This window comes from Geotrypetes seraphini, chromosome 19, assembly GCF_902459505.1.
Source record: "Geotrypetes seraphini chromosome 19, aGeoSer1.1, whole genome shotgun sequence".
NCBI lineage: Eukaryota > Metazoa > Chordata > Amphibia > Gymnophiona > Dermophiidae > Geotrypetes > Geotrypetes seraphini.
The window spans coordinates 10236406-10260132 of NC_047102.1; the positions used below are offsets into that span (position 1 = coordinate 10236406).

A 23727-nucleotide genomic window follows, 5' to 3' on the forward strand; every position below is an offset into this window, starting at 1 on the left:
GGCCAGGTTTTTTTTTTTTTCTCTTCTCCTTTTTATGTTCTGCTCTACACAGCTCTTTGAAGGGGTGTTTTTTTTTTTTTTTTAATTTCAGTTCATGCATTAGATACTTCAATTCAAAGATCTTTAGCGTCACACGGTTCATTCATCTTCTGTACGCACCTGCTTACGCAGCTTCACTTATTGTCTATTAAGAGCACACTGCTCTAGTTCATAGAACTGAAGGGTAGGCAAGGAAAAACAATGTGGTAGGGGGTCTTGCTTGGAAATCTCCTCTCTAGGTGATTTCTCTTCTCTCCTCTCCTCCTCCACCCCCCCCCCCCGCCTTTAGAAAATGAAAAACCTTTGAGGTTAAAATTAATTTACCATATATTTAGATATAACAAAAACTACTTAGAGAGTGTACAGAATTGTTGCAAGAACATCTTTTGGGATAGCATTTTCTGACTACTGTCTAACTGCTACTGTCCCTATACATCTGCTTTTTAACATTTAAAAGGGTGGGACGGAGCTACAGGAGAACATTGGTAACATCCCTCCATTTTTGGAGAGGAAATGAAACTGGTTATTATTTCCTATACTTTATTATGATTATTATTATTTTACACTTTTAATATGTGAGGACAACAAATGGGAATTGTATAGCAACATGGTGGACTGATGTCCTGGTGGCATTCATTGATAATTGCCAATACCCTGTTTTCATATTTTTTGTATACCTTAATGTGCACTGCTTTTCAAATTCCTAAATACTTTGTGAACATTTAAAGAGCACATGTTGGATGACATCAGAACAAATGGCAGCCCGAGCCTGAAGCTCTGATCAGCCCCGGCAATAAAGGAGCCAGATAGCACCCCAAACTAGGAAGTTTAGCCTGCAGCTCCATCAATCTTGACCCCCTCCTGCCTAGCTGGACACCTCTGAGGCGCCACTGAATGGCTCGAAAACGTGCTGGTGAAATTAAGCAGTATTTCCATGCAGCAGTATGTGAGGAAAATAGGCCTGTGGCAGGCTGTCGGGCTCTGCCACCCCGGATGTTGATAATGCCTTGGTCTCTTGTGTGGTGGATGGGTTTGTGGGCAGACTGATGGACCAGAGGCCATTAAAAGAAACATGCTGCAGCACTTAAAACAAGTATTGCAAGAGGATTCAGCAGTGCGGCTGGGCGAATTGAAAGAGCTAATCCAGGACCTGCAAGGTGGACGGACTGACCTGGGTGTGAGAAAGGAGGAGGCAGAACAGCAATTGGAAAAACATACAAAGCAAATCAAGATGACAGTAGCAAGAGTGGATTCCTTCTTTTATTCAGTTTGAAGCACTTCAAGATAAAGTTGATGACCTAGAGAACATGGCCTGCTGGCACAGCATCCAATTTCAGGGGATCCCAGAGGAGAGGGGAGATGAAAATCCTGAAAAAATAGTGCAAGACATCTGTTTCTCCCTCCTCCAGACCCATCCAGTGACTCGGGGTCACTCTGTAGAGGAGGTCCAGCTGGATCGCGCCCATCGCACACTTGGGCCTAAAATTGCAAACAGGCCATGTGATATTTTATTTATTTCAATTTATATCCCATTCTCCTAGCTAGCTCAGGGTGGGTTACATGAGAACATACATAGTTTAAATACTCAGAGGGTAGTTAATCTAGAACTCATGGGGGCATATATAGGCTCCACTTTGATTATTGAAACCATCTACAACATATGGGAAGAGCAAAATGGGCAAGACAATTGGGCGGTATACGTGACAGATCAAGGGATACTTGTAAAAGAGACAGTTCACATATAGATCTGTAGCTCATATGTAGATTGTCCACCTATTTTGCCTAGAACCATCAAATATAAGGACGTAGACATAATGCTATTTCAAGAACTCTCCTCGACCCTACAAAAACAGAGTGATTATTTACTCTAGAGGGTGGGAATTAAATATAAATGGCTTTTCCCTTTTGGATTAACCTTTGTCATCCAGTGGGAAAATGTACCGGATGAGAGGCTTGGTGGAAACACGTGCGCACTTGAGAAAAGCGGGCCTCTGGAAGAAACCAGAGCTGTCAGTTTCTATGCTGATGCCTTCTTGCCTGACCATGCTGTGGTGGACTAGAGTCCTCGACAAGAAGGACAAGGCCACCAGGTTAAAGCAACAAGCAACGGATAACTCTGGACTGGTCCCTATTACTTCTTGATTGCTTCCATAAAATGATATGATATGAGTCTACCAAACTCAGGTTATCGAGTATCAGAAGACCTGAATTTCTGGACAGAAACTGCTGTACTGTACATAGATAATAGGTCTTACCAACAATGTTATCACATCACTCCCATAGTCTCGATTTGAACTTTGTGGGGTTTCATTGAGATGATAGTTATTACTTTGTTAGTAAAGTATGTCTGGTCTATGGAGCAGCTGAAAGGGGAGTATGAGTGGGTGGCACGTGTGGGCCTGGATGGATATAACGGCACCTGAGATCCACTGATGCAAATGACTCTAAATTTTATCACCTGGAATGGGGGTGGCATACCTTCCCCCATAAAAAGAGAAAATTTTGACCAACTTAAAGGAAGAGAAATGTTGGCCTAGCATTGATACAAGAAACCCGTCTGAGTACAGCTGAACATCACAAACTGAAAAGGGAGTGGGTGGGTCATTGTTATTATTCCACTGCCCAAGTTAATAGATGAATAGGAGTTGCGGTACTAGTAAACAAAGCCATCCCTTTTGTAGAACATAGTACCTATAAGGATACACAGTGAAGATGGGTAATAGTGCACTGCTCTTTGTATGATATCCCCAATGTACATAAGAATAGCCTTACTGGGTCAGACCAATGGTCAATCAAACCCAGTAGCCTGTTCTCACAGTGGCCAATCCAGGTCACTAGATGAATGGTTCTTTTCAGAATTGCTTAAAACTTTACTAACATTGCCTAGAATCACTTATCATAGGAGGTGATTTTAATGTAGTAGCAGATCCTACCATAGACCCCTGCACAGTCACTGCAACATAGCCCTCTGGCCCACAATGAGGGAGGGGGTGAATTTTTATTTCAAAGTTTTACTTTAAGATATCTGACGTATATTGCATCCAGGAGAAAGGGAATACAGTATACACATTTATCTTGAGCTCATCTATCCCAGAGCCACCTAGACTATATCTTATTATCAGAGGAGGCCTTACCATTGGTGGCACAAGTGGATATTTGACATGATGGTATATCTGACCATGCAGTGTTCTCAGTGCACCTAGAAGGGACCCACCTTCATTATGGAGAATGTCTGAATGTTTGAGAGGGGATAACTAGTTTAAAAATATTTTTACTTGTTAAGAGACCAGAATTCTGTAAGAATAATGCCTCTTATATAGACACACTGGGATTATTTTGGGAGATGGGTAAAGCAGTCCTGAGGGATGAAATTATCTCTTGTCCATCATCGTCGTAGACGACAGAAGCGACCACTTCTCCTGCACACTCACTCTACCATGCATGACTTGCATTAATGAGGCATTTCTCATTAGAAAACAAGGAACAATGTATCCAGCTGCAGACTACACTAAACACACATACATCAATGTACCTTAAACACACTGCAGTATGGGCATCATAGATTCTTCAAATATGAAAACTACATGGGCACATGGGTCCTTGTTTCATACTGATACTCCAAGATTGGACAGAACAGCAACAAACGAATCAGCAGATCAATTACTAATGAATTATTACAAAACTTTATATATAACTTGGGCTTCCTCTATCAGGATGACATTTTATTTCCAGGGATTAAATTTACCTTCCCTAACTAAACAGGACCCAGAAAGGTTAAATACTCCTTTAGATGAGGGAGATATAGCAAATTTCCTGTAAGACACTGGGGCCTGATGGCTACCCAGTGATATTTTATGGGATATTAGGCCATCATCTCACCCCCATGCTATTAGCAGTATACACCGAGGCTTTCAGCCAGGGATTGTTCCCCAAGACTATGCATGGGGCCACAATCATCCCAATTCTTATATCTGGTTGAGATTCTGGATTAACATCCTGGTTTTCTAGTCTCCCCTGACATTGAAGCTGAAACAAGCATCCCCCTCCTGATGAAGCATCTTAGCAAAACTCGTGTTGAGGGGGACAAGCTCCAGGTTTGAAAATATAACCAGTTCAGGCAGTGGAGAGCCAAAAAACACAGTGACACCACCAAATGAAAGTTTTTATAAAGATTTTCAAAGAAGGGAAATAGGTGTTTGGTGGACTGGGACTTTGAGAGTGCTTTGATGGTCCCTATGGCAACCTATGCTTTGAACTTGTAAGCAGTTTGGTTGGTGGGCTGAACCCTTCATATTATATTTAAATATTTCTTTAACACTGTTTCATTATAGGAATTTCTTATCCTGTGATTAGTGGAGCAGTTTAATATGATCTTTAACATATAATGCCACCCCCCCCCCCTCCTTTTCTTCCTACTCTGTTTTTCCTGAACAGATTATAGCCTGGTATAACTACATCCCAATCATGATTCTCCATGAACCACGTATCCATGATCACCACTATATCCAACTCATCTTCCATCACAGCTTCTAGATCCAGAATCTTGTTTCCCATACTTCGAGCATTAGTATATACTGATTTCCAGACATTTCTCACTTTTCCCATCCGTGTAGAGGTATTCAATGATTTTTCTTACCTGAGGGCTTATTCACCCGGGGGCTTTGATAACTCTTCCCAATCATTTCTAGTTTAAAGCCCTCTTCAGTAGATTAGCCAGCTTGCTGCCATAGACACTTCTTCCTTTCTTTGATAGATGTATACCATCCCTGTTCAGCAGCCCTTGGAAAATCATCCCATGGTCCAGGGCTGCAAACCGGTTCTTCAGTTCAAGGACGCATAGAGTTACAGTACTAATTTTGCAGAGATCCATAATTTGAGTCCAGCTGTCATCCCTCAGCACAGCCTCTTTTTCCCCACTGCTGGAAATCTTTGATGCCTCATGAACCATTTCGGCAATGTACCGCTCATTCTCATGGATGCTTCTTAGGCTTGCTGCCTCCTCTCTCGGTTCCTTTACTTCCTTCATGGGGATTCATGCTGAAGATAGCTCCCTCTGCCTGGGTAGCATTTTCTGTCTGTGCTGAGATAGAATCTGTAGCCTGAGCAGCAGCTTTGGTGACTCAAATGTTTCCCAGCCAAAAAAAGAATGAGCAGAAAAATCCTACCAAGGCAATGCCCTGTTCCTGGTTGGCTGAAGAGCCAAAAAAGCTCTGCCTTGTGGTGGGTAGGAGAGAATTAACTTCAAGCGTCACCTGTGGAGTCTGATCTCTAAGGAAAGTCTCAAACTAAGAGACTTAAACCAGCCAGAGGTATCTCCTCAAGGAGTGCTTTTCAGTTAGGCTGAGAGGATTCACACTCCCATGAAATATAGCATTCTTGGCCTGACTTAGGTTTTCCAGGCCTCTCCCACTTCTCCCTAAAGTTTCAAAAAGGTCCTAAACAGACCCAAAGAAGCCTTTTAGTCAACAGCTTTCTCCTCAAGCAAATATATGCAGTTCACAGGTTGCTGTGAAAACTTTCTTTAATGTTGAGCCTCTACTACAACCTCTCTCAGAACCAGGCTTACTGAGGGTTAGGCACTAGGCCAGTAGTCCTCCCCTCAAGGGTCATCTGTGGAGTCTGATCTCTTAGAAAGGGTTCACTTTTTTTTTTTAATCAAATAAACCCTTCAAGCTACAGAAAACACCTTCATAATCTAATCTTCCATTTGTGAGTCGCATATACCTATACAGGCTCAAAGCGACAGATCAAAGATTACTTCTGGACTGCAACCAAGTGAAGTCTTTTCTTTAACTACGTAGAAAGACCGCAAAGTTATTAAATCAGACTTGAAGATTGCATTCTCTGTAGGTTGCAACCAGAATCAATTTACAGGTGCTGAATCGCTTGGCCTCTTCAGAGCACATACTGGCTCTTGCTAGGCTCAAAATAAGAACGCCAGATGCTGCTGTCTAGATAAGTTCTGGCAAAAGGATTATTCAGCAGTACTAATTGGATAATGCTTCTGAATATTTCCTTTGCCTGCCTCGGCACTCTCTGGACAGTGCCAAAACAGTCCATGGGTGGAATTGGAGGTTATCCAGTTAGTAGCCATATTTATATTGCTACCATAGCAAACAAAGTTAGAACAGCAAAAAGGCTGGCCTAACTTTATCCGATAAAAGTCATTTTGAGTGTGGCTGCTAAGCCCGTATCACCTTTGGATTGGTGCTGAAGCCAGATATTCATCACCAGCAGATAATTAGGTACTAGCACCAAATATCTTGGTTACATTTCAACCATGATTAACCAACCCGAGTGGTATAGATAATAAAAATCACAGTGTCTATATTTGTGCTCCACTCACTTAGAAAAGTGCATAAGAAATATATTGATTATATGCAATGTTCTATAATCACTTTTCTACAGGAAAAGGCCTCGGAAATGGAGCCTGCGCACAGTCTTGATGTCATGGACTGAGTTGGTCAGCGTAGTTTTAATGCTCCTTGCTCCAATCATTGGCCAAAAACCTGTTTTCTAGTATTTCACTTTTATCATTTCAACCATGCCAGCTGCTATTTTGCAGTTCATTGTCAGCCAGCATGCTTTTCCCTAGTTCCTAAATTTCAAATAGTTTGAATAGTATGGATTGTTTCAAGTTAAGCATTCCAATACATCAACTCCATCATTCAGAAGGCCTGTGCTCTTCATTTCCTACCTAACCTTTGTTAACATCTGGCACTGCCATCAAGCTCTGCTGATGATCAGACTGCATTATATGTAATCAACCAGCTATTCTTGCAAGAGTTCTGATTCTAACCCATTTACCATCTTGAAAATAAGCCAATATAGTTTTGCCCACCAATTTTGCTTGGGTTTTTTGTATCTTCTGCAAACATCTGATTCTGTTGCAGTAGTCCAGTGTAGAAAGGGATTGTAATATGAGTAATCTAGGTGTTGTCACAGAATTTAAATCTTCAGTGACTAATATGGACATATTAAACAAACCATTCTGCTTCCAAATGGGGTGTTGACCATTGTTCCCTCTAAGCCAGGGGTGTCCAATTTCGGTCCTCGAGGGCCGCAGTCCAGTCGGATTTTCAGGATTTCCCCAATGAATATACATGAGGTCTATTTGCATGCACTGCTTTCATTGTATGCTAATTGATCTCATGCATATTCATTGGGGAAATCCTGAAAACCCGACTGGATTGCGGCCCTCGAGGACCGACATTGGACACCCCTGCTCTAAGCTGAGTGGGAGTCCTCCAGATACAGCCCTTTAGTGGGGGTTTGCTGTTTCACCATCACATTTTCAATAGTGATGGATAGGCACGCTCTGCAGGATTCCAGGGAACCTACCTTCTCTAGTGACTGAAAACACAATATTGAAGCCCCTACCTTCCTGCCCCATCCTCCCCAGCGCTCTGTAATGGCAGCAATGCGGTTAGAGGACTCCTGCTCAGCTTGGAGGAAATAGTAGTGTTGACCTAGGTATTAATTTAAAAAAAAAAACAAAAAACCAAAAGACCCGCTCTTATATCTCAAATTTTGTCATCTGAGTTTTGATTAGTAAATTTTTCTTTCTAGAAAAAAATCAATTAAGAATTGCTTCCACCGGGAGGTTTTTTCAGTCTGTGGGAACCTCTTAGAATAATTCAAGAGTTCATCCATTATTCAAGTGCACCCAAAAGCACACTATAGGGTTTACCTTCAAACATCATTTAGTCCCTACTCGGGTTTTAGCTTTGAAACTCTAGTGCAAAACTTTCAAAGATATACATAAATATTAAGTGCAGAATCTCACAAAATATTAAAAACCCACTACATTTCAAAAATAGTTTCCTCTTGACTCTTCCTTGATAATTAAAGGGAAACTTATCTGGTGATGTCTGCTGATTTTTTTTTTTTCTTTTTTTCCCCCAAAAGGGGTGCCTCTGCTGTATATCCTACAAAGTACCCTGTTTCATTTCCTTCATCAGGGGCGCAACCCACTATATTGCTTTCAATTGGTGGGCTAAGTTGAGTGTTTAGCTAGGTATGCCATGGTCAAGGTGGAATTTACCCAAACGTCCATGTTCTGGTTTTTGAACTTCTGAATTCTCTCACTGCCTGCTTCACAGAGCCTAGTGTGCCACATAGTGTTTTTAATGTAGTTATGCTTTGGGCTTTCAAATATTAGGAAACACAGATATAGCATAAGCCTAAGAGGAACAGATTGTAGATTTAAATGTACAGTACTTTCTTTTGAATTAGTGCTTATTTTTCCTTTTACTAGTATGGTCTGTAAATTCTACCCATGGCTGTGGGTGGAATTTATTCTGTTCCTCCATGTTCCCTTGCTTTTCTTTCATTAAAATGTGGGCAGTTCCTACGGTCTTATTAACGTGCGGCATGCGTCCTTAGCATCCTTGTTCTTTGTTAAATATGAGTTGGCATCTGTTACACTGCGTTAGCATTCATTCTTTGGGACTTCAGTGGTTTCTATATTCGGCATCGCTAAACCAGTGCCCTGTTTGGTTGAATCAATTGGGGTTGCTATTTTTAGCATCAAAGGGGAATTGAAATAGCAATTTTCTTTCCGTGTAATAGATCCCCAAGAGGAATACTGATGTAAGTTCTCTGTCATTCCATATTCCCCCCCTCCCCAACTACCCCTCCCGTTCTCTAAAAAGGATTCAGACGAAAGGCAGCTGTCACAGTTTGCGGCAGTATTAATCTTTAATCAATCGAGTGTTTTCTGCATTCAGGTGTTCAGAGAAGAAAAGGGTCACGAGGAGGACCTGCCTAGAATAACTAAGCACTCGTGCATAGGCCGTGTAGTCAGAATTCGGTGGGTGATGGCTAGAAATAGAAAAGCTAAAAATATTACATTTGCTTCCAGTGTTCCTCCAGTCTATTTTTGAGGTTTGATTTTGATAAGGTTGATTGGGTGCTTGCTAAAAATAACTGTTCCCAGCAAGTTGAGGACAGAGAGAGTAGAATATTTTAAGCCCTAGCAGTCTGGAGTACTTTTCCTGATTGCAAATGATCAGGAAGCTGGGTGTTGGTCAGTTTGCCAGTTTTCTACAGATTGCGCTGAGGATAGACTAGACTAGCTAGTCTTCAGTGGCAAACAAAGTATTGTTTTCTTTGTTTATACATTCTCAGGAGTCTTATGTTTCCAGATCTCATTTAAGATGTTGGAGAGGTTTTTTTTTTGTCATGTATTTGTTAATAGGAAATAACCAACTTTGTGAAGATTTAGCTGCTGTGGATCCTCTCAGGTCCCTAGGAGAAGGTTAGGGTAGAGTTTATTTATTCATTTTTCTATACCGTTCCACCAGGGGAGCTCAGAACAGTTTGTATGAGTTTATTCAGGTACTCAAGCATTTTTCCCTGTCTGTCCCGGTGGACTCAGTCTATCTAATATACCTGGGGCAGTGGGGGACCAAGTGACTTGCCCAGGATCACAAGGAGCAGTGTGGGTTTGAACCCATAACCTCAGGGTGCTGAGACTGTAGCTTTAACCACTGTGCCCTGAACTCTTAATTTTAGGCTTAATTCTGTATGTGACTTGCTGCAACATAATTTTGACATTTTATTCATGGAGTTTCACTTATGATTGTGTCTGATCGTAGATACCCATGTAATTGTTTATATTTGCCAGTGCTTTAGTGATACTGATAAACACTGCCAGTTTATTGTTTTAAAAACATTCACTGAAAAGATTTAAATAGAACCAGGAAGAAGGGATCCCCGGCAGCGGCTTAAGCAGTAGAGGTGGGCAGGAAGTAGGAATCCTCACTGGCGGCTTTGGCAGATGGGCAGGAAGGAGGAATCCCCGGCGACGGCTTCGGCGGGCAGGCAATATCCTCGACATCGCTCAGTTGGTAGCAGCCAAAGCCATTAGAGTTTAAGCATACTTGAAGCAGAAACACAGCAAGAGTAGGGAGAGAGCTAGGACAGCAGTATTCAAATTTGAGTACTCAATCTATTAGTGGGGTTTGGCCTTAGTCTGTCCTTGCATCCATTTCAACTGCAAAATTGTTCTTCAGGGATGGGAGGAGTTTTTTATGTGTGTGTATTACAGTATTGTGCTGTAGACTTGGGACTCCACTTAAATTGCTAGAAGTTTTTCTGGAGTCACCAAGGAGCACAGAAGTACAGGCACTGCACTGTTTAAGTCAGGTGGGGCATGCGGAGGTGTATGGAAAAGTGAGCAATCAGGGCTGTAAGAGAAAGAAAGAACACTAAAGAGACAGAATAGCAGTTTGATCTTCTTGTGATCCAAACTGGAAGGGAATCAGAACAGGTAGTTCTACATGTCACGTTATATGGAAGTAAAACAATTTCTTTTTAAAACTATTTTGTACCATTTAAAATATTAGTTATTTAATGTGAACTGATGAAAGCTAGCAATTATTGCCCCACATCTTATTTTATGAAAATTTTAAGTCAGAAGATCTAATTTAGTTATGGTAAATTTTCTTCCACTAGACCCTAGAAGAAAAAAGTTTGAAATCCACAGGGATGGAAGATAAAGGCCAAATGACACATCTAGTCTGCCCATTCGCAGCATCCACTATCTCCTCCTGAGGGAGGGAGGGAACCTCAGTGCTGGTTTAGGTATAAAAATATTGTATGTATTCATCCAGAATAGTAGAGGGGCAAAAAGGGGAGACAGTTTGCAGAGAACAAGAGGAGAAATGCCAGGGTCTACTTACAGAAGATTGACAGAACCATAGAGTAATCATGCAATCAAGAGGAGATGATTGGTTGTTTTGTATGTGCATCAAGCTGGCTTAGCTATACTACCCAGCTAAAATCAAATAGTTCTGTATGGTTGACATCTGAGAGAGATCCTGAACACAAAAGCTGGTGACCAAAGGGATAACATCTTAGGCATCAAGTTTGTACAGCTGGGAATAATCCTTATAGCGGTATAAGCAGGAAAAATGGACAGCTTGGGTGAGCTGAATAGTCCTTATCTGAGTACTTGTATTGTGTATTCTTTTCAAGGTCTCTCTTTTCCTTCCTTATTAACACCTTGCATTGACTTGCTATTCCTTGTGCTGTTTACAATTATCTTCAGTTGGATCCTTCTTCCACTTTCTGAAGGATTCTCTTTTAGCTCTAATAGCTTCTTTCACCTCACTCGTTAACCATGCCAGCTGCTGTTTGGTCTCCCTTCCTCCTTTTATGATGATCAATTAAGCATTTTTATAGGATTGCTGTGGGATGATCATGATTGTTGAGTTTTAATTATCAACTCTTGGGAAAGGGGAAACAGGCTAAAAGGACAGAAATTTAACTGAAGGGGTGCAAGAGTATTAGGCATCCTAGGAAAACCTTTGACTGAATGCTGGGTTGTGGTTATAAATGGCAACAGCCTTGATATAGCCGGAGAGGCAAAACATGTCGGCAGGAGTCCCCAGCAAAATGCTGAAGGACTGTCGGGTAAGATTTGCCTCTTTGCGGATGATCTGCAATAGATTAGACACCCCGGATGGTGTGAATAACATGAAGAAAGACCTAGCGAAGCTTGAAGAATGGTCTGAAATTTGTCAGCTAAAATTTAATGCTAAGATATATGCAAGGTCATGCATTTAGGCTGCAAAAACCCAAAGGAACGGTACAGTTTAGGGGGTGAACTTTAATGCACAACAGAAGAGCGGGACTTGGGTGTGATTGTATGTGATCTTAAGGTGGCCAAACAAGGTTGAAAAGGTGACGGCGAAAGCTAGAAGGATGCTAGGGTGCATAGGAAGAGGTATGGCCAGTAGGAAAAGGTATTGATGCTCCTGTATAAGACTCTGGTGAGACCTTATTTAGAATATTGTGTACAATTCTGGAGCCTGCACCTGCAAAAAGTTATAAAAAGGATGGAGTTGGGCCAGAGGAAGGCTACTAAAATGGTGCATGGTCTTTGTTTTAAGGTATAGGGACAACTCTGACTTTGTAGACAAAACTCAAATACTACACCCTAATCAAATAGGTTTTCACAAAAACTATTCCACGGAAACTCTATTAGGCCTCTCCACAACCATCCAATACTATCTTGATCAGCACAAATCTGTTGTCATTTATTTCTTTGGACCTTGCAGCGGCATTCGACACCATAGATCAGGGGTGTCAAAGTCCCTCCTCGAGAACTGCAATCCAGTCGTGTTTTCAGGATTTCCCCAATGAATATGCATGAGATCTATTAGATCACTGAAAAGATCTATTAGATCTCATGCCTATTCATTGGGGAAATCCTGAAAACCCAACTGGATTGCGGTCCTCGAGGAGGGACTTTGACACCCCTGCCATAGATCATCTGCTCTTACTTCAAAAGACTAGCCTCGATCGGCATCGTTGACCAGTCTCTCAAATGGTTCAGATCCTACTTCTCTTGCAGGACCTCCACAGTACATTTCAATAATTCCCTCTCTTCTTTCTTTCAAAACAATTTCGGCATTCTGCAAGGTTCCATAGTATCCCCGTTACTCTTTAATATCTATCTTGCTATTAACCCTCTGTCAGTCAATTCCAAGCAAGAAAAAATCAGAGATTGGTTAACCCTTTCAGGACTAAGGGACATATTTGTCCCATAACTTTAAAATCCTATAAATTTTGATTGGGATAGTCTACAGTTCTAAATTTGATATGTACGGATTCCATATGATACTGCCTTTATGTAAACAAACTGGTTCCGACATTCATTCATTAGCGTCGTTGCTAGATTGACGAGAAGATTCACTTGCCACACTGTCCATAAGCCAGAAGTGTGATTTTTTTAAATAAAAATAATGATATTTCATAAAAAAAATCAATTTTTTGGCATCTGCAAGCCCTTTTTACCATAAAAATGTCGTCAAAACCACAAAAATTGGCCTATGATCCTTATGGTCCTGAAAGGGTTAAACACCAATATGCTTTCTCTTAGTATCACAAAAACAAGCTGTGTTCTTTTCCCATGGAAAGATGACCTTCAACTCGTAGCACCATTGTCCATCGAAAATACTTCAATCGAATCAATCTCCTCAATTAAAATATTAGGTGTCATCATTGACAACAAACTATCTTATCTCCCCAAATCAGTGCCCTTGTTAAAAACTGTTTCTACAAACTGAAAATGATATGGTCTTTAGTCCCTCTCTTAAATTTCCATTCTCTCAATATTCTGATTTATTCCCTTATTTCAAAAATCGATTACTGCAATTCACTATATAAAGGGTTAGGCGAAAAAGATATCGGATGTCTTCAACTGATCCAAAACACAGCCATTAAAATCATTACGAATTCAAAAAAATACAATCATGTCACTCCCCTGCTGAAGAAAGCACACTGGTTGCCTATTCCTCATCGGATTTCGTATAAAATTGCTCTCTCAACTTTAAAACAAAAAGACCGAATGAACCTGCATTTGTATAGACTCCTAATTCCATATGATCCTCGTAGAGCTTTAAAATCCGCCTCTCAAAACACACTCTGTCCCCTCACTAAAAATTATTGGTACCCGTCGTACCACGACATGGAACTTCCTCCCATCATATGTCAGAGCGGAACAAAATAATTCAAGGGTAGTTTAAAATTCTTCCTTTTTAAAGATGCCTATGAGTAATTTATCCTTTCTGCTTTCTTATCTCTTTCTATCTTGTTTTTACCTTTTCTGTTTTCTTTCCTTTACAAAATTATAGTTCTCCCTCCTCTTGTTTTGCTATCCTACTCTGTCGAGTTTGTTTGATCTTTTTGTCTGTTATTTGGTGTTAATCCCCCCCTTTAATTTGTTATTTTAATGTGTTATTTTAATCTACAATGCTTCGAATTTTATAATTAGCGTTTAATCAAATTTTAATAAACTATGAAACTTAAAGATCTAAATATGTATACTTTAGAGGAAAGGTAGAGAAGGGAGATATGATGGAGACTTTAAAATAACTATGCCACATAAGTGTGTATAAGTAGAGTCTCTTTCAGTTGAAATGAAGCTCTGGAATGAGAGGGCATAGGATGAAATTAAGAGGTGATAGGCTCTGGAGTAATCAAAAGAAATACTTGTTTACAGAAAGGGTGGTAGATGCGTGGAACAGTCTCCTGGAAGAAGTGGTGGAGACGGAGACTGTGTCGAAATTAAAGGCAGCCTGGGATAGGCACATGGGATCTTTCAGAGAGAGAAAGAGATAATGGTTACTGCGGATGGGCAGACTGGATGGATATTTTGCTTTTTTTCATTTTTATTTGAGTTTTAATACTATATTTCTCTCTTTATTTTACTGATATTATTTTTTCTTTTATTAATTTATTTTATGTAAATATGTTGTAGGTTAATAAATGTTTAATATGGTGCTTTAGTTAGATTGTGAGCCTTTTGGACATATAGGGAAGTTTTAAAGTATAATCAAGAAGGGTATTACTACCAGAACGAAAGAAGTTATCCTGCCATTGTATCAGGCAATGGTGCGTCCGCATTTGGAGTACTGCGTCCAATATTGGTCGCCGTATCTTAAGAAGGATATGGCATTACTCAAGAGGGTTCAGAGGAGAGCGACATGTCTGATAAAAGGGATGGAAAATCTTTCATCCGCTGAGAGATTGGAGAAATTGGGTCTCTTTTCCCTGGAGAAGAGGAGACTCAGAGGGGATATGATAGAGACCTACAAGATCATGAGGGGCATAGAGAGAGTAACGAGGGACAGATTCTTCAAACTTTCAAAAAATATAAGAACAATAGGGCATTCAGAAAAGTTGAAAGGGGACAGATTCAAAACAAATGCCAGGAAGTTCTTCTTTACCCAACGTGTATGTGGTGGACACCTGGAATGCGCTTCCAGAGGACGTAATAGGGCAGAGTACAGTACTGGGGTTTAAGAAAGGATTGGACAATTTCCTGCTGGAGAAGGGGATAGAAGGGTATAGATAGAGGATTACTGCACAGGTCCTGGACCTGTTGGGCTGCCGCGTGAGCGGGCTGCTGGGCACGATGGACCACAGGTCTGACCCAGCGGAGGCATTGCTTATGTTCTTAAGCACCTAATCTCTACTACTATTGTAACCCGTTCTGGGAGGATGGGCTATAAAAATGAGAAAATAAATAAATTTGGCCTTTATCTGCCATCATGTTTCTATCATGAATGTGTTACGAGTTACTATGGCATTTATGCATTAAGTAGACTGGCTCGGTCCTTGGTTTGTTGGATGTACCTCTAATAATGCAATATTATTCAAATTCTATATAATACTTCTAGTGCTGACTTTGAATTCAATTTTTGGTGTAGGGTTCAATTCCACATGTTTCTAATACAGTGTAATTATACTTTGATCTGAATTCTATTGACAATTTGTTATTCAGAAAGATTGACTTTACAGACTATAGCAGGTACCTAATCTTTCCCTTAGGTGTATGAATTCATATTAATTAGTTGGTAGGTTATCTTAAGTGTGAAAACATTGAGTTATCTGGGAACTTATTTGATTTGTTTGAAAAATTTCAAAATAGGTATGAACTATAATGCATATATATGTAATTTGTCTGAGACTTCTAAAATAAGAATGGATTTAATGTGGGATATTTGTACCTTTTTATGTAGTTGTTACAGGAGCAACTGATGGAATTGGAAAAGCCTATTCTGTAGAGGTAAGTCTTGTTTTCTTGTTTCTTTATAAAAGAAAAGGGAAAAAAAAAAACTTTCATACACCTAGCACTTGCCCAGGATGTTTGTATACGCCCTAGGAATGTTGAATTGGCATATTTTATCTAATCCAGATTATAACCTGCCAAATACTGTTCCTGTTTAGGTGAAGATGACTTACATAAAGGAAGCAGATATAATAGAGGTCTATAAAACACTGAGTGGAGTGAAATGGGTAGTCGTGAATTTCTTATTTACGCTTTCCAAAAATACTAGGACTAGGAGGCAAACAATGAAGCTACTAAGAAGAAGTAAATTAAAAACAAACTGGAGAAAATATTTCTTCACTCAACATACAATTAAACACTGGAATTTGTTGCCAGAGAATATGGTGAAAGCAGTTAGCTTAGCTGGGTTTGGAATGCATTGCCAGAGGATGTGGTAAGAGCTGGTTTTAAGAAAGGTTTGGACAAGTTCCTGGAGGAAAAGTCCATAGTCTGCTTTTGAGAGAGACATGGGGGGAAGCCACTGCTTGTCCTGTATCGGTAGCATGGAATATTGCTACCCCTTGGGTTTTGGCCAGGTACTAGTGACCTGGATTGGCCACTGTGAAAACGGGCTACTGGCTTGATGGCCCATTGCTCTGACCCAGTAAGGCTATTCTTATGTTCTTCTGGTAATGTCATCTTATGTGGTGGCTGTTGTTCCTCTGTTATCAGCATATGCTTCCTTGTAAGCTAATATCTACAGGATATTCAGAACTAGTATGCTAATTGTGCCATGATGTTCTGTTGGTTGACTTTAGGTCCCGAGTAGATGACAAAAATTTTGCCATTTGTGTGTGACTTGATATGATATGTGATGCTCCGTTCTATGCGTTTCTGAATTGATAATTTTCTTTTGTACACAACTCTGCTCTAGCAAGGTTCATACTATACTAAAGCTGCTCTAAAAAAGAGTTATATATTAGTGACTGAACTGCTCGCTGTGTCATTTTGTCTCTTCAGTTAGCAAAGCGTGGAATGAGCATTGTTCTTATCAGCAGATCCTCAGATAAGCTGGACCAAGTAGCCAGAGAAATAAGTAAGTATACTATTTTCTGTGTATGTGTGTTTTACTTTGTTTTTTGAAGCGGATATAGTTTATTCAGGTCTATAGGACACCATAAAAATATGCATGGGGAGAAATTCTCCTCTTTTATGCCATTGCTTTTTAAATACGGAAAAATAAACCAAAACACTTATCTCATTCTGGGTGGTGAATAGTGGCTAGAATTCAACCTATTGTATGTGATTAATCAAAATGTTCTTCATTTTTTTCAAAATATGGATAAAACTGTTTTTTTTCTATTTATTTTAGGTTACTATACTTATGTGCATAGAGCTTCAACGCAGTCAGACTTTCTGCACAGTAATCCAGGGGGAGGTTAAAAAAACCCAAAACAGTTATGGAGCTAGTTTGGTAGGCAATTAGGGGCACATTCTATAAATGGTGTCCCAATTGTAGGCAGAGGCGGTAGGCGTCCTACCGCTGTCTAACCAGCCAATTGGGACGCACGTTTAAAAAAAAAACCAAAAAACACCCCGGGGCAGGCTGGCTATATTGTAGGCGTCTTCACGAGCCTAAGGAGGCGCATAGGGCCACCTAAGCTCACCCAAGGCTAGGCGTGGACATGGTTTACCCGGAAGTGGCCTTAGGTGAGCTTAGGTGGCCCTAGACATCTCCCTAGGGCCACAATAAGCGCCTGAAATGTAGGCCAGTAAAATGCTGGTCTACATTTCAAATAGAGGTGGCCTCTAAACTGATTGGGGCATAGGAATCTCCCTGCTGCAATCAGTTTAGCAGCTGCAGCAGGGAATCTGTCCGTTCCTCCCCACCCCCAGTGAAGACGACCAGCAGGAGAGATGCCCACTTTCTCCTGCTAGAGCCCTCAAAGCACCCCACCCCGAATGTCCGTAGCAGGAGGAGTGCTGGATTCCTCCTGCTGTAGAGTCCCTTCTTAAGCAGAGTTTTGATTTCACTTCCTTCGCAGTCCAGGCGGCTATGTGTGGTGGTCTAGTAGCTAGGGCTTCTTTCGATGGGCTGAATGTGTCATTGGACTGTGAGTCTGATGACTGGTCCTTGGGTGGAACAGGAAGTAGCCCAAAATTGAGATGGGTGCTTCATATCTCTCTGATGCCATGTATGACCTGTTGGGCATCAGCCAAGTCCATGGCTCTCGGGGTGGCCGCTTGTCATACCTTGTGGCTCTGGGCTTGGTCAGCAGATGCGGCATCTAAGGCTAAGCTGACAAATTTTCCCTTTCAAGGATCTTTTTTGTTTGGCGAGGATTTGGACAAGTTGGTTCAGATCTTAACAGACTAAAGTGCCCCGTCTTCCTGAAGACCATGCCCGTCCGCCTGCAAGGGGTGGCAGTGATCGGGGAGTCATTTGCGTGCTGCTTCTCTTCTTGCCTCTGGGTCTCCCCAGGGCCTTTTCTTTCAGTGTATGCAGTCCTTTCAGGGGGCCTTCGGAGGGGATGTGATTCCTCTGCCGGTTCAACCGTCGCCCGTCCCGCCCAATGACTCCTTGCTGGCGCCTCCCTTGATTCTGTGGGCACTCGGTTGCGAGACTTTTACCAGAAGTGGGCCGAGATGACAATGGATCAATGTGTCCTGGAGGTGATTCAGGACGGTTATGCTCTGGAGTTTTCCCGCTCCTTGCCAGATAACTTTCTTGCTTTTCCTTGTCAGGCGGCATGGAAGAAGCAGGCCTTTCGCCAGATGCTTCAAAGATTGCTAGATCTCAAAGCGGTAGTGCTGGTTCCTCTGCAGGAGTATGGCATTGGCCAATATTCGATTTTCTTCGTGGTGCCCAAGAAAGAGAGGACTTTGGCCCATCTTGGATCTGAAGGGGGTTAACAAGGCTCTGCGAGTTCCGTCTTTTCACATGGAGACCTTGAGATATGTCATTCTGGTGGTTCAGCTGGGGGAATTTCTGACCTCTCTCGATCTGATGGAGGCCTACTTGCATGTTCCGTTTCATGCTTCCCATCAGCGGTTACTTCGCTTTGCGATCTTGGGATGGCACTATCGGTTTTTGCGCGCTTCTTTTGGTCTAGCCATGGCTCCGCAGACGTTCACCACGATTATGGTGGTTGTAGTGGTGACCTTGCGCAAAGAGGGCATTCTGGTTCACCCCTATCTGGACGACTGGTTGATTTCACATAATCGCAATTTTTTTTTGGGGTGGGGAGGAGGGAAAAAAAAACAACATATTTTTGTCTTCCCCCCGGCATCCCGGCCTTACCTGGTGGTCTAGCGATCTTCTTACGCTCCTGCCCCGTGCAGATAGCCATTAGGAAATGGCTGTGGGGAGTTCCCGTAGTCTCTCGAGCATCGGAGCTTTTATCGTCGCAGCCGGCGATAAAACCCTAACGCAGCTTTATAAAAGGGGAGTTAAGTTAATTATGCTTGATTAAAGGTGACAAGGGATACTTGAATAAGATTAAACTACATCAATTCTCCTTCCCTAGTTTAAAAAAAAATACTTGTATTTCTATTTATATATCTGGGGGGAGAGGACATTTTAGTTTGATCATTACACACAAATCTGCCCATTTAGGAAAGAGGTAAACACATTCAAGGAGAAAAATATCATTCAAGAAAAATCAGACTACAAGCTTCCTACATTCCCATGATGCTTCTTTCCATTCAAGAGAAAGGAAGAAGCAGTTCCCATGATTCTGCTGTCCATTCATGCAGAATGATGAATCTACTGCAAAAAGTGACTGGTTCTAGATTTTTATATCCTTAATGATATGTGCAACAGTGATTCTAGCCCTCCCCTCTCATCCTCTATGAACAGCTGCATTGTTCAAAAAAAGAGAAAAAAATCCTCTAGGGAGATGTTGCTATGTAGAAACGATGCTAATGGCATTAAAGCCCCTAGTGGAGCAGGTAGCTTTTCTGATCACGTCAGAAGAAAATTAAGTTCAACGGCTTTCTTTATTTGGAATAATTCTGTACATTTTGGAAAGCAATTTGCTGTAATGGCAAATAGGTTTAAATTTTTGTTCACTGCTCCTTTAACTGCATCCTGCAGGTTTCCAGTAGCTAGTGGCCTTTTCAGTAATATTGGAAAACATGCATCATGCATATTTTCTCATTCATGCATGATTTGCTCTTTTATTCTCCAAGGCGGTTTCTTTCCTACTTAAACCCAATATTGTGCATACTGCACTACTCGGGAACCACAGACAATTATATGGGTGTTGGTGATGACGAGAGAAACTGGAGTGATTAATTTAATATTAGAATATCTCACATTTTGCTTTTTAAAGCCAAATAATTAGCTAATTATACTTACTGTCTGACTCTGCAGATTGTGGTTCTTTGCATAAATGTTTCCACATAGTGCTGTGGTCAGCAGGTACTTTATGTAAATGCATAAAATGATAGCATATAAAGACAGCAAGCCCATCTTAGGCTTGTCCATTTTCCAGCCCTGTTGCAACACAGAATATACTTCTGCTTCCCTGCAAACAAGAATCTTTGTCTCGAGCTTTCTTGTATTGTTTCCTTTGTGGCCTCCATTAGGAGGTAGCTCTGTGTATCCAACTCTGAAGGTATTTCCTCACGTCCATTCACAAGAGACAGCTTTTCAAAATTATTTTGGGTGCTAAACTCAAGACAAATGAATATCCCTCTGGTCAAATACTCACAGTTGGCACAAGCACTCACAACTGGCATCTATGTGTCCACTAGCTCTGGAACAAAAACCCCAAAATGTACAGTATATGGTAAATAGTACATATTTACATTACATTAATTCTTATGTATTGCTAGTATGCCCCAAGTTTGGTGTGATTTGCAATAATCTATAGAAAAAAATTGGTCTTAACCAGGAATTAAAAGAAAAAAAACATTCAAATTTATTATAAAAAATTAAAAACTCTTAAAAATATTTAAAATTCTCTGAATCAGCTAACACCTATTACATATTTTTTTAAAATAGATAGATAGGTTTTGAAAGCTTTCTGAAATGTACCATAAGAAGAAATACAATGTCCTGTCGCAATGTCTAATTCCAATCTTGGAGAGTCATTGTCTGTGCATGATATATTTACCTGTTAAATTAATAAGAACATAAGAATTGCCATCTCTGGATCAGACCCTTGGTCCATCAAGTCCGGTGATCCGCACACGCGGAGGCCCCGCCAGGTGTACCCTGGCATAGTTTTAGTCCCCATATCACTGTATGCTTCTCAAGGGAGATGTGCATCTAATTTACCCTTATCACTCTATGCCACTCTTAAGGAGATGTGCATCTAATTTACCCTTAAATCCTATAACGGTGAATCCTGCAATTACTTCCTCTGGGAGAGCATTCCAGGTGTCCACCACTCGCTGCGTGAAACAGAACTTCCTGATATTCGTCCTGGACCTGTCCCCCCTCAGCTTCCATCTGTCCTCTTGTCCATGTCACATTGGACATTGTAAATGATTGCTTTCCCCATGGCACAACTACTCTTAACACATTATAAAAACAATCATCAGGAACTCTCTTCCTTCAAGAACTACCAACTGACAAAGTAATTGAGCAGTTCAGAGAGTACCTGGTAAAATCATATGACCAGAGGGTAGACCCTAACCAATTGTTGTTAGGATCCTCAATTAACTGACAATCTGGCAAGTTTTCCAATAGAAAAAAAATCTCTACTTGTACTGAGAACCTAGTTGTCTTATATAAACACGTAACAGTAATCCTCAGTTCTCACATGGAAAATGACAGGTCGTCCCCTCCCTGTGCACCATGGGCTTAAGGCCCTGATTGGCTCAGATGCCCAAGGCCCCTCCTTAGGGGCCTTAGGTGTCTGAGCAAATCAGGGCCTTAGGCTTATCCCTCTGTATCCCATGTAATGCATAGGGAGGTGCCTACGCAAATCAGGACCTTAGGCCCTCCCCATGCATCACGGGATACAGAGGAAAGAACCTAAGGCCCTGATTGGCTCAGACACCCAAGACCCCTCCTTGGGTGCCTGAGCAAATCAGGGCCTTAAGCTCCTCCCCGTTCATCACATGGTGCACCAGGGAGAGAAAGGTCTGTCATTCCCTCCAACTCCCAACATCTACCAAAGGTATTGGGGAGGGGGATCGGGAAGTGTGGGGGGGGTTAGGGGAGCATTTGGTGCCTTTTTTTGGGGGGGAGGGGAGAAAGGCGGGAGGGTAGGGATGGTTGGGCGATCCAGGACCAGGTGGGGACATGGCATGGGGGTATTTGGCCAGGCAGGAGGGAGCAGGCATACCTCCAGCCATTTTCACTACCATGGGGTGGGGTTGTTGGGAAGGGGTGTCATCGACAGTGGGGAACTGTGCCATTGAAAAAAAAATGGAAAAAACTAGGCAGACCTGTTGGTAACACAGGTCTAGACCAGTTGTTTTTTCCCGACAGCTAAAATCCCTGTTTTTTTTTGGGGGGGGGGGGGTTTCTCATAGTCAAGTGAAGTTAGTGCATCAATGCTTGGCTATTTTGCATGGGGTTTTAGTTAATTTGCATGGCCAAATCGGAAAATGGGCTATCGAGGGGAAAATCACACTGTGAGCCATTTTGTGCATCAGGTCGATAAAAGCGACCATCACTAAAGCTGTAAAAACAGGTTTAGCATTGATCGCTGACTTTAGTGCATCTAGCCCTAGATTAGAGAATGACACGGGGCCAAAATTTTTCCCGTCCCATCCCGGTGAGTTCTTTTCCTGTCCCTGCCTCATTCCTGCAAGCTCTGTCCTCATCTGCACAATCCTTAAACATTTTAAAATCATAAGCATTTGAAATTTGTGCAGCTAAGGCTAAGCTTACAGGAATGGGACAGGGGCGGCGCCAAACTACGGGGATGGGATGGGGGGATGGGGAAAAATTTGTCCCCATATTATTCTCTACCCTAGATCTCTAGTACAGTTTTCTTCTGGTGTACTTTTCTGGTGACTAATGTTTCACTGTTCTCTATTGGTTGAATTGTGTGAATCTGATTTGACAACATAACAAATTTTATTTTTAAGTTAATTGTGGACAGTGCTTTCAATTAACACTAAATGATAAAGTATCTCAATTTTGTAATTTTCCTTTCCACTCTGCTGAGTAGAGGATGTGCTTGGTGAAATCTACTGTCTTTTTCAACTCGGTTGTATGATATAATGAAGAGACTGAATTGTTTAGAATTTTTTCTCTCTTTTTTTCAGAGGAGAAATTCAACGTAGACACCAAGACAATTAAAGCTGACTTTGGAGATGATGATCATATCTACAAGATAATTAAAGGAGGATTGGAGGGCCTGGAGATTGGTGTTCTAGGTTTGTCCTATTTATGTTACAGTGTGTCTGACTTTCATCTCAAGGACTGGGAAGTATCATTTGTCTGGTAGAGAAAAGTTTGCTATTCTCCAGTGAGGGAATGTATAAGAATCTTACGTAGATATCATTCCCATCCTGTGTTTGTTTTCTGGTGGGGAATTTAACATAAGAGTTGCTATACCGGGACAGGCTGAAGGTCCATTAGGCCCAGTATCCTGTTTCCAACAGTGGCCAACCCTGGTTACAAAATAGCCAGGCAAGATTCAAAGGAGTAAACAGATTTTATGCTGCTTATTCTAGGAATAAGCAGTGGATTTCCCAAAGTTCATCTTAATAATGGCTTATGGACTTCTGTTTTAGGAAATTATCGAAACCTTTATTTTTTTTTTTTTTAAACCCTGCTAAGCTACAGTAACTGCTTTTACCACATTCTCCGGCAACAAATACCAAAACATGCATTGCTGCTGCCAATTTTGTACCTGGTTTGTGGGTAGGCACTTTATACCAGTCAATTACACTGCAGCTGCTAGTATTTTATCTGAGGTGGTGGAAGTACATTTGTAAAGGAAGCTGTCACTGCTGTTCCTGTGCTATACCTGTCTTGTAATGGAACACTGTGTTGCTGAATCTTTATGTTGCGCTTTAGCTCCTCATGAGTGACTTTATAAAGGGAGTTCCAAAAAAGCACTTGGGTATCTTTATAAAATAGGCAAATTCTGCCACACAAATTTACATTTCCTATCATTATTGTTATGCATTGTGTGTGTGTACTTTTATAAATTGTG

At 41.2% G+C, this 23727-nt stretch overlaps 1 protein-coding gene across 1 annotated transcript in view; it reads left to right on the plus strand.

Annotated features, from left to right (window-relative positions):
- HSD17B12 (hydroxysteroid 17-beta dehydrogenase 12) overlaps positions 1-23727 on the plus strand; it is a 71967-nt gene that overhangs the window by 9632 nt on the left and 38608 nt on the right. The window contains exons 2-4 of the mRNA XM_033928370.1: positions 15573-15619; positions 16622-16697; positions 22832-22942. Coding sequence (XP_033784261.1) covers positions 15573-15619; positions 16622-16697; positions 22832-22942 — 234 coding nt within the window. The remainder of the gene's footprint in view (positions 1-15572; positions 15620-16621; positions 16698-22831; positions 22943-23727) is intronic.